The 10,275-nt window shown below is 38.2% G+C and overlaps 1 protein-coding gene across 1 annotated transcript in view; it reads left to right on the top strand.

The window, feature by feature from the left end:
* The window catches only part of PPM1D (protein phosphatase, Mg2+/Mn2+ dependent 1D), a 63,089-nt gene extending 57,333 nt beyond the window's left edge, over positions 1–5,756 (top strand). Inside the window, exon 6 of the mRNA XM_007947879.2 lies at positions 5,199–5,756. Within this exon, the coding sequence (XP_007946070.1) occupies positions 5,199–5,756 (558 nt within the window). The remainder of the gene's footprint in view (positions 1–5,198) is intronic.
* The last annotated feature ends 4,519 nt before the right edge of the window (positions 5,757–10,275 follow it).

Genomic DNA, 10,275 nt, shown 5'->3' with positions numbered 1-10,275 from the left:
ATGTCTGGCCTTGCAGTAATAGGCCTTGGGTTACTGCTGGTAATCCTGCCTTCCCCTTGTAGGGTTAGAGGAGGTCAGAACGTGTGGCCTCCTTGTTGTTTTAGCAAGTATTAAAAGATTCTATGGGTGAAATATTGAATGATGCAGGAAGAATCAAAAGAAGATGGAAGGAATACACAGAGTCACTGTACCAAAAAGAATTGGTCGATGTTTGTCTGTTTCAGGGGGTGGCATATGATCAAGAACTAACATTATTGAAGGCAGAAGTTGAAGCTGCACTGAAGGAATTGATGAAGAACAAGGCTCCAGGAATTGACAGAACATCCATGGAGATGTTTCAACAAATGGATGCCGCACTGGAACTACTCATTTGGTTATGCCAAGAGATTTGGAAGATAGCTGCCTGGCCATCTGACTGGAAAAGATCCATATTTGTGCCCATTCCAAAGAAAGGTGATCCTACAGAATGTGGAAATTATTGAACAATATAATTAATATCACATGCAAGTAAAATCTTACTGAAGATTATGCAAAAATGGTTGCAGCAGTATATTGACAGAGAGCTTCCAGAAATGCAAACTGGATTCAGAAGAGGACGTGGAATGAGGGTTATCATTGCTGATATCAGATGGATCTTAGCTGAAAACAAAGAATACCAGAAAGATGTGTACTTACGTTTTACTGACTATGCAAAAGCATTCGACTATGTGGATCATAACAAATTATGGATAACATTGAGAAGAATGAGAATTCCAGAACACTTGATTGTACTCATAAGGAACCTGTACATAGACCAGGAGGCTGCTGTTCAGATAGAACAAGGGGATACTCCATGGTTCAAAATCAAGAAGGGAGTGTGTCAAGGTTGTATCCTTTCACCATACTTACTCAACTTGTATGCTGAGCAGATAATCTGAGAAGCTGGACTATATGAAGAAGAACATGGCATCAGGATTGGAGGAAGACTCATTAACAACCTGCGATACCCAGATGACACAACTTTGCTGAAAGTGAGGATGACTTGAAGCACTTAATGATGAAGATTAAAGACTACAGTCTGCAGTATGAATTACTCCTCATTATAAAGAAAACAAAAATCCTCACAACTGGTCCAATAAACAGCTTCACAGTGGATGAAGAAAAGATTGATGATGTTGTTAAGGATTTCATATTACTTGGTTCTATAATCAACACCAATGGAAGCAGCAGTCAAGACATCAGACGATGTATTGCATTAGACTAATCTGCTGCAAAAGACCTCTTTCAAGTGATGAAGAGCAAAGATGTCTCTTTGAAGACTAAGGTGCACCTAACCCATGCCATGGTCGCCTCATATACACATGAGAGCTGGGCAGTGAACAAGGAAGACTGAAGAAGAGTTGATGCTTTTGAGTTGTGGTGTTAGAGAAGAATGCTAAGGGTATCATGGTCTGGCAAAAAGACTGACAGACCTGTGCTGGAGTAAGTGCAGCTGGAATGCTCTTTGGAAGCAAGAATGGCCAAATTTTGTCTCATCTACTTTGGTCATGTTATCAGAAGGAACCATTCCCTGCAGAAGGATATCATGCTTGGTAAATGGAGGGTCAATGAAGAAGTGGAAGGCCCACAATGATTTGGATAGACGCAGTGCCTGAAACGATGGGCTCAGGTATAGCAAGGATCGTGAGGCTGGCACAAGACCAGCAGTTTTTCATTCTGCTGTGCATAGGGTCGCTATGAGTCGGAGATGACTTGACGGCACCTAACCACCACCACTACAACAATGAAACATGTTGTTTATAAACCACAATTATTTTGATTTTGTTGCTGATACGACCATCTTCATAAAATTTTTTTTTACTTTTTAAGTATGTATTTTTAGGGAGTAATCACTATAGGAGTCCTAACTCAGCTGCTAACCAAAAGAATGGCAGTTTCATCCCACCTAGCAGCTCTGGCTCTGCTGGAGAAAGATACGGCAATCTGCTCCTGTAAAGATTACAGTCCAGAAAATCCTGTAGGGCAGTTCTACTCTGTCATGTGGAATTGCTGTGAGTTGAAATTGATTTGTTGGCACCCAGTAAAAACAACAACAGTCTTTCTACATCACAAAAATGTTTTTTATAATCTTGGAAAAAGGCTTAGCAGTACAAATAATTAATTTGGATAAGTCTGTAACAGCAACTGCCACTGCTAACAGATGCAATGTATTTCCACAGAATGCCAATAAAAAGAGAAGGAAAAATTCAAGGAGGAAATTGGGGGGTGGGGAGAAGCCAGCACACCTATAGTGTGGAATAATAACCAGTGAAGTTAAAAAGACACAACACAACAGAATTTACAGTAAATTGAGTCAACTCTGGAAATGTTCCACTGTTTTTCTTTCATAAAAAAATTTCATCTCTTAACCCTGTTATCCATGCTAAAGCAGTATGTTGTGTTTTGGTTATTTCTGTGCTGCTGTTAACAGAAAATACCACAAATGGGATGGCCTTAACAAACAGGAGTTTATTATCTGACAGTTTGGAGGCTTTAAGTCTGAGTTCAAAGTGCCAGGCTCTAGGGACTGGGTGAAAGCCCCTCAACCTTGGGCTTCCAGTTCTGCTTCCTGATCCCAGCCCATTGAAGCTGGAGGCTTTCTTCACTCAGACAGCTGCTGGCTGCTGAGACTGACAAGCCCAAGGTTGACAAGTGAAAAGGCACAGTCTTGATGTTACCAAACCACACAGCAGGCCATTAATTCAAGTCCATTGAAAGTCCCAGGGTTGGCAGAGCATGGCAGGCTGATGAACAATGACATGGCTACATGCAGGGTTCAAGTGTGCCATAAGCTAGAGACCATTCCCAAAGCTGTTTCTTATATATGGGAAGCAGACTACATAACCAAAGCAGCTACTCAGCTGCTCCAATAGATTCCACCATGGAGTCAATTACCATTCTCACCATGGGGAATAACTACATTCAGCTGCTCAGCCACTCAACCAGGCCCAGCCAAGTTGACACACAAACTTAACCATTACAGTTCTATTCCTATGAATGGCTTGAGGTAGTACCTTTTTCCTATGCCTAAATTAGTGATAATGTGATTAGCAGTACGAAGCTTTACTCTCTACAGAATTTATCTGCTCCTTGGTCATGTTGCAATACTATATATTGCATACATACCTAATATATGTATATATTAATATTTAATGCAGCATTAACTCTTGGTCAACAATTATGACTAGATATATTTTTCTTTGTTTGCTCAGAACAAACCTATGACAAGAGTAGGCACTGCATCAGCCTAATGCCAAAGGGATAAACCCAACATACAATTCTTGTTGATACTATTAAAAGTGTTACGTAAATATTCTAGAGCAGAGACGACTGTTCATTACCCTTGCCTCACCATCTGTACTATAAAATAAGGTTGCTGGTGCCACAACAGATAATAATTATACTTTGAATAAACTATGCAGTGTAAAATTTAAAAAGTGAATCAATGACTTCAGAAAGAGAATATATTTTTAATTAAAAAAAAAGAGAAGCTATGTGTTTTGGTCTGTACTAAATAAGGAAGTAGGATTTCTGTGTCCTTTTCTCATCCTCAAGGACCTCAGGTGGCATCGTGGTTAAGGCATTCAGCTGCTAGCCAAAAGGCCAGTGATGATTTAATTCCAACAGCTGCTCTGTAGGATAAAGATGAGGTAGTCTACTTCCATTAGATTTAAAGCCTTGGAAACCCTGTAGAGCAGTTCTTCTCTGTCCCGTAGGGTCGCTGTGAGTTAGAATTGACTCAATAGCAGTGGGTTTGGTTTTTGGTTTTTCTCACCTCCAAAGTCCAGTGGACCTAAAGTCAATCTTTAGGTCTACATCACAAAAATGTAGTTTTTTTAGTAAAGCGTGTTCATGTCGATGATTAGATTGAAATTTTAGAAACAAGATTCTAGATTCTTGATGCCTTCAGTTTTCCTTTTAATTTTAGACTAATTAAAGGTCGCATTCTTATACTTTTATGTAGCAATTTTTAGAAAAGTGTTTATTCCTAGGGAAATTTTATGTTAAAGGAAGACTAGGTAATGTGTCTTCTTCATTTGCAATTATACAAAAGGGTTTACCTGGGCTTTTCAGAATATATGAATATTTTAATAAATCTGATTAAGAGAGTGTCCACTTGAGGGAAATGTTACACACTTGTGAGAGTTGTTGTTAGGTGCTGTCAAGTTGGTTCCAACTCATAGTGACCCTGTGTACACTAGAACAAAACCCTGCCCTGTCCTATACCATCCTCACAGTCGTTGCCATACTTGAGCCCATTGTCGCAGCCAGTGTGTCAGTCCATCCCATTGAAGGTCTTCCCCTTTTTCACTGACCCTCTACTTTGCCAAGCATGATATCCTTCTCTGGGGATTTGTCCCTTCTGACACCATGTACAAAGTATAAAAGATGATGTCTAGCCATTTGCACTTCTAAGGAACATTCCAGCTGTACTTCCTCCAAGACAAATTTGTTCGTTTTTTTAGCAGTCCAAGGGTATATTCAGTATTTCTTGCCACTGCCACAATTCAAAGGCATCTATTCTTCTGTGGTCTTCGTCATTTCATTTGAATGAACAAAAAATTAGGGTATTTTTAATTAAAAAAAAAAAAAAAGAGAAGCCATGTATTTAGGATGTTGCTAATTCTCTAAGCAATTTTTCATAGTCCCTACACAAGAAATAAGGCTTTTGGGTCAAGTAATTACAGCTATTTCAGCAGCATTTTGTTAATAGCCATGTGTAACAGTATATGGTACCATTGATCTTCTCCATGTTTGGGTTCTGAATGAATGGGCAAGTGCAGTGGTAAAGTAAATGTGTGCCTGTGGTTACTTTTAGAGTTTGTTTTAACATCTTGTTCCTTAAAGTATCTTCTTTTTGATTACCTGCAAATGGACAGAAGATACTTGTGATCACATGAATTTTTACCTACTTGGATAGATTTTTTATTTTTCCTGTTACCCTGAAGGCAGGTTCAGTGTAACTGTTACCTTTATATTGCCTTTTCTCAAATAGTTCTCTGCCATTGAGACTTGCCCCTAGTTTAGTAAACATATGTTGAATGAATGAGTAAATCCATGGATGAATGTTATTTTCCCCCATCTTAATAGTTTCGTACATATCCTAATAGCAAATGCCATGGATTTGTCATATTGTAGGATAAATTATTTCTTACTTTGTTTATTTCTTTGTTTTTCAGTCACTGGAGGAAGATCCATGGCCAAGGCTGAATTCTAAGGACCATATACCTGCTCTTGTTCGTAGTAATGCCTTCTCGGAGAATTATTTAGAGATCCCACCTGAGATAGCACGAGGGAATGTCCAGGCTGTAGTCGTACCCTCAAAAGATCCAGATCCACTTGAGGAAAATTGCACTAAAGCCTTGACTTTAAGGATACATGATTCTTTGAATAATAGTCTGTCTGTTGGCCTTGTACCTACCAATTCAACAAACACCATCATGGACCAAAAAAACGTAAAGATGTCAACTCCTGGTCAAATGAAAGCCCAAGAAGTTGAAAGAACCCCTCCAGTAAACTTTAAAAGGACATTGGAAGAATCCAACTCTGGCCCCCTTATGAAGAAGCATAGACGAAATGGCTTGAGTCGAAATAGTGGTGCTCAGTCTACAAGCCTTCCCACAACCTCACAGCGAAAGAACTCTGTTAAATTTACCATGAGACGCAGACTTAGGGGCCAGAAGAAAATTGGAAATCCCTTACTACATCAGCACAGGAAAACTGTTTGTGTTTGCTGAAGTCTTTCTGGGAAATGGGTTTTTTTCCCCAAAATTTAGGATATAAGAGGGCTTTTTGAAGTTGGTACAGAAGTTGAACTTTTTTAAGGGGAGAAAATAAAAAGGGTACATAGTTTCACTTTTTGGAATTCAACAGTTTTATCCTAGCCTTGTACTTTGCTTGTATTATAAATGTGAATTTTGTAGATGTTAGGTTATAAGCTGCTGTAAAATGTGTGTAAATTTGGATCCTTTACAGAAATTCACTCTTACTCTGATACACAGTAATTGTGACAACAGGGCTAAATGTTTAAAAAAAAAAATCAAAAGACTATTAGATTTTAGAAAAATGTTTAAACTTTTTAAAATGCTTATTAAAAAAATTTGTATAAGCCACTTGTGATGAGATCTAAGCAACTTTTTAAACTAAATTATTAAGCAAACTGGAAAAGTGATGTATTTTCATAGTGACCTGTGTTCCATGTAACGTTTCTTAGAAACTACTAGTGTCTTTTAAAAAATATTTTTTATTTCTAATTTCATAATTCAGAACTAAAATTTTCATAGAAGCAGAAGTGTTGAGCCATGCTAAAGTAGCTGGATGTTAGTCTCACTGTCCCAGTTAAAATACCTATGCAGTATCTCTTATTTCAGTAGCGTTTTTGTAAAACATTAATCAGATACATTCACCACATCCCTATTTTGCAGTGAAAGGAGGTGTGTTTGCCTAAAAAAATGCCTTTCTCAATCATCCCAGACATTCAGTGGCATTATTAGGTCTTAAAGTAGTTACCGCCTTAGAAGGCTAGTGTTTGGCTTAAAATATGTGAAGTTTTTCTTGCTGTTTCAATAACGGATGGTGCTGCTAATTCCCAACGTTTCTTAAATTATTTTATATCGTACAGTTTTATTGATTATATGGATATATGTTTGTTCATCTAATAAATCAGTGAACTGTTACTGATGTTGCTGGATTTTTGTTGTTTTTGGTTTGTTTTAATGGTAACATACTTACCTCTATTGTGCCCTGATCATGCTTTAGATTAACAGCTTAAATTCATATAATGTTCATTTTTGTATTCTGAATTTTTATTTTAATGTAGAATGGAAACAGGGTGAATATCCAACAATAACAATTTGGTTAAGTCAGTTATGGCTTATTTAAGCATTTGATGGAATACTATCTAGCAATTGAAAATGAATGAAAACTTGAGTACACTTGGTAATATAGGATATACGAACAGACTAGAAGGAACTAATAACTAAAACACTGAGAGTATATATCCTTTTTGGGGTGGTAAATTATGTTCTACAAAAAGAAACTTTTGTACATTTATATAATTTTAGTCATCTCAGATTGAAAAATTGATTCATTCAGCATTCATCACGCACTTACACTGTACTACGAACTCTGCAGTGGAAAGGATACCAGCTTTCCAAAGGAGGACTGATTAGTGGTCTAGGTGAAACATTATTTCATGGCTGTTGTTTGTTTTTTTAAAAGGACTTTTAGATACTGAAGAGTTTGTTTTTATCAGATATTTCCAAGGAAAAGACAGCAACTGGTGGACACTTTAGGAGTCAATGTATTGTGAAGGATTTTCCATCTTAGTCCTATATATTGTCTTAACTGCACCAAAAAGAAATTCAGCAAATCTGAATGTATCCTCAAGAAGAATCATTTAGCTACTTTTTACTTTTTCTGCCAGTGGTTCTAATGAAAATAATCTTATGTCTATATGAAATTAAGATTTGTATTGCATTTGAATAATGAATTATATGTTTATTTTTCAAATCAATTTTTTATATAATTATTTCCTACATCACATTTCTTTAAAAATCACATTATTTTTTAGTGCAGTAGAGTCCAATTCCGTATCATACTAGTTGTTGGTTGTTGTTGTTGTAGGTGCCGTCGAGTCATCTCCCGACTCATAGCGACCTTATGCACAGCAGAACGCAATACTGCCCGGTCCCGAGCCAGCTCCATGATTCTTGCTATACTTGACCCCGTTGCCGCTGCCACTGTGTCAATCCACCTTGTTAAGGGCCTTCCCCTCTTTTGTCGACCCTCTACCTTACCAAGAATGACATCCTTCTCCAGGGAATGGCCCTTTCTGACAACATGACCAAAGTATGTACAATGAAGTGTGGCCATTCTCACCTCCAAGGAGCATTCTGGCTGCACTTCCTCCAGGACAGACCTGTTAGTTCTTTTAGCAGTCCATGGTACTGTCCCCGTTCTTTGCCAACACCGCAGCTCAAAAGCATCAACTCTTCTTCGGTCTTCCTTATTCATTGTCCAGGTCTCACATGGATATGAGGCAATTGAAAATACCATGGCTTGTGTCAGGCGCACCTTAGTCCTCAAGGAGACATCTTTGCTCTTTAGCAGCTCTGGTAGCATAGTGCCTAAGGCACTTGACTGCTAACCAGAAGGCTGGCAGTTCAAACCCACCAGCCACTCCTCGGAAGGAAGGTTGGGTATTCCTACTTCTGTAGTGATACTGCTTGGGAAACCCAAGAAACGGTCGCTATGAGTTGAGGCCGACTCGATGGCAAATAACAACAACAACAACACTTGAAAGAGGTCCTTTACAGCTGATTTGCTCTAATTTTGGAAACTTCTTAGTTTAGCAAATGCTAAAGTAAGTTCTTTGTCCTTAGGGCTGTGGCTAGACTTATTTTTTATGGAAACTGCAGATGTTATATAATCACGAATAATGTTTCTACTAATTTATTTGCTCATATGAAATGTAAATCAGTAGTATAATACATGATGGAAATGCATGATATATAAAATGATACATAACGAAAAGCCTTCAGGTAGCCAACATTTCCTCCCCATTTTTTGGTGTATTCTTCAGAGATAATGTATGCATAGACACATGACTATACATGTGTTTATCTTCTAACTTTATATCCTGAAAGTTTTTCCACATCAGAGAGCATCAGAGAGCCTCCTTGTTCTTTTGTATTCTTAACAGTGGATATGTTATTTAACTATGCCATTATATAACCAGGTCCGTAGACTTGTTCTTTTCAATATTTTGCAGACCTGATAATTCTATGTATTTTTTCTTCAAAAAGTAAAATATGTATGAGTTTTCTATTTCTGTATAACAGTATCCCAAAATTTAATAGCTTAAAGCAAGAAGCATTATCTCCACAGTTTCTGAGGGTCAGAAATCTGGGTGTGGCTTACGTCATGTGGTTGCAGTCTAGATACTAACCACGACTACAGTCATCTGAAGGCTTAGTAGGCTGGACGATCTGCGTCCCACAAGGCTCACTCCTACAAATATTGGCAGGAGGCCTCAGTTCCTTGCCATGTGCACCTCTTCACAGTGCTGCTCACAACATGGTAATTAGCTTTAATTTGTAGCAAGCAATACTGGAGAGAGCAAGGCAGAAGCAACAATGTCTTTTATAACTTAAACTCAGAAAAGTCATGCTATTAATTTTGCTATATTTTATTGGTCACTGATAGAATGTGGGAGGCAACTACACTGGAATACTAGGATTTGGGAATCATTGGAGGACATCCTGGAGGCTGGCTATAACGTTTAGAAGTTAAAAGCATAAATCATTTAAATACAGGCTAACATTGCTTTTATAAGCTGTGTATTAGGCATGTTTTGGTAATAGACAAAATGGACAATGCTAATTTTCATCATCTTACCTGATACCTGATGATCGCGCTAATGGAGTAAAGCATTTCTGTGTATTTTTTCCTCCTAAATATACTATATCACTAACAAAAAGGGGAAACTTAAATTTTAATCTTCAAAGCAAAAATTTTGGCAATATTAATGGTTGCATTAGAGATTACAATATACATGTTGTTGTTGTTGTTATTTACCATCTAGTCAGACCTGACTCATAGCAACCCCTCCTTGGGTGTCCGAGGCAGTATCACTATGGAAGTAGATTGCCCAGCCTTCCTTCCAAGGAGTGGCTGGTGTGTTTGAACCACCAGCCTTCTGGTTAGCAGTCAAGTGGTTTAGCCACTATGCTACCAGAGCTCCTTACAATATATATACTTAACTTTTTATAGACTACTTAGTATGTTACCATTTCAAGTGGAATGTAGAAATCTTGTTTGGTGCTGTCAAGTCATTTCCGACTTATAGCAATCCTATTCTGCAAAGCAGAACAAAACACCGCCCGATCCCACACCAGCTCTATGATCCTTGCTATACTTGAGCCCATTGTCGCAGCCACCGTGTCAGTCCATCTCATTGAAGGCCTTCCTCTCTTTCATCAACCCTCCACTTTACCAAGCATGACATTCTTCTCCAAGGAATGGTCCCTTCTGACAACATAACCAAAGTAGGTGATACGAAGTCTGGCCATTCTCGCTTCCAAAGAGCATTCTGGATGCACTTCCTCCAGGACAGATCTGTTCTTTTAGCAGTTCACAGTACTTTCAGCATTCTTCACCAGCACCACAGCTCAAAAGCATCAACTCTTCTTCAGTCTTCCTTATTCATTGTCCAGCTCTCACATGCATATGAGGCGATTGAAAATATCATGGCTT

The sequence above is a fragment of the Orycteropus afer genome, unplaced genomic scaffold, assembly GCF_000298275.1.
Source record: "Orycteropus afer afer isolate SDZICR_OR568_19922 unplaced genomic scaffold, OryAfe1.0 scaffold00196, whole genome shotgun sequence".
NCBI lineage: Eukaryota > Metazoa > Chordata > Mammalia > Tubulidentata > Orycteropodidae > Orycteropus > Orycteropus afer.
The sequence above is the reverse complement of the archived record's forward strand: the minus strand, read 5'-3'. Positions and strand labels throughout refer to the sequence as shown.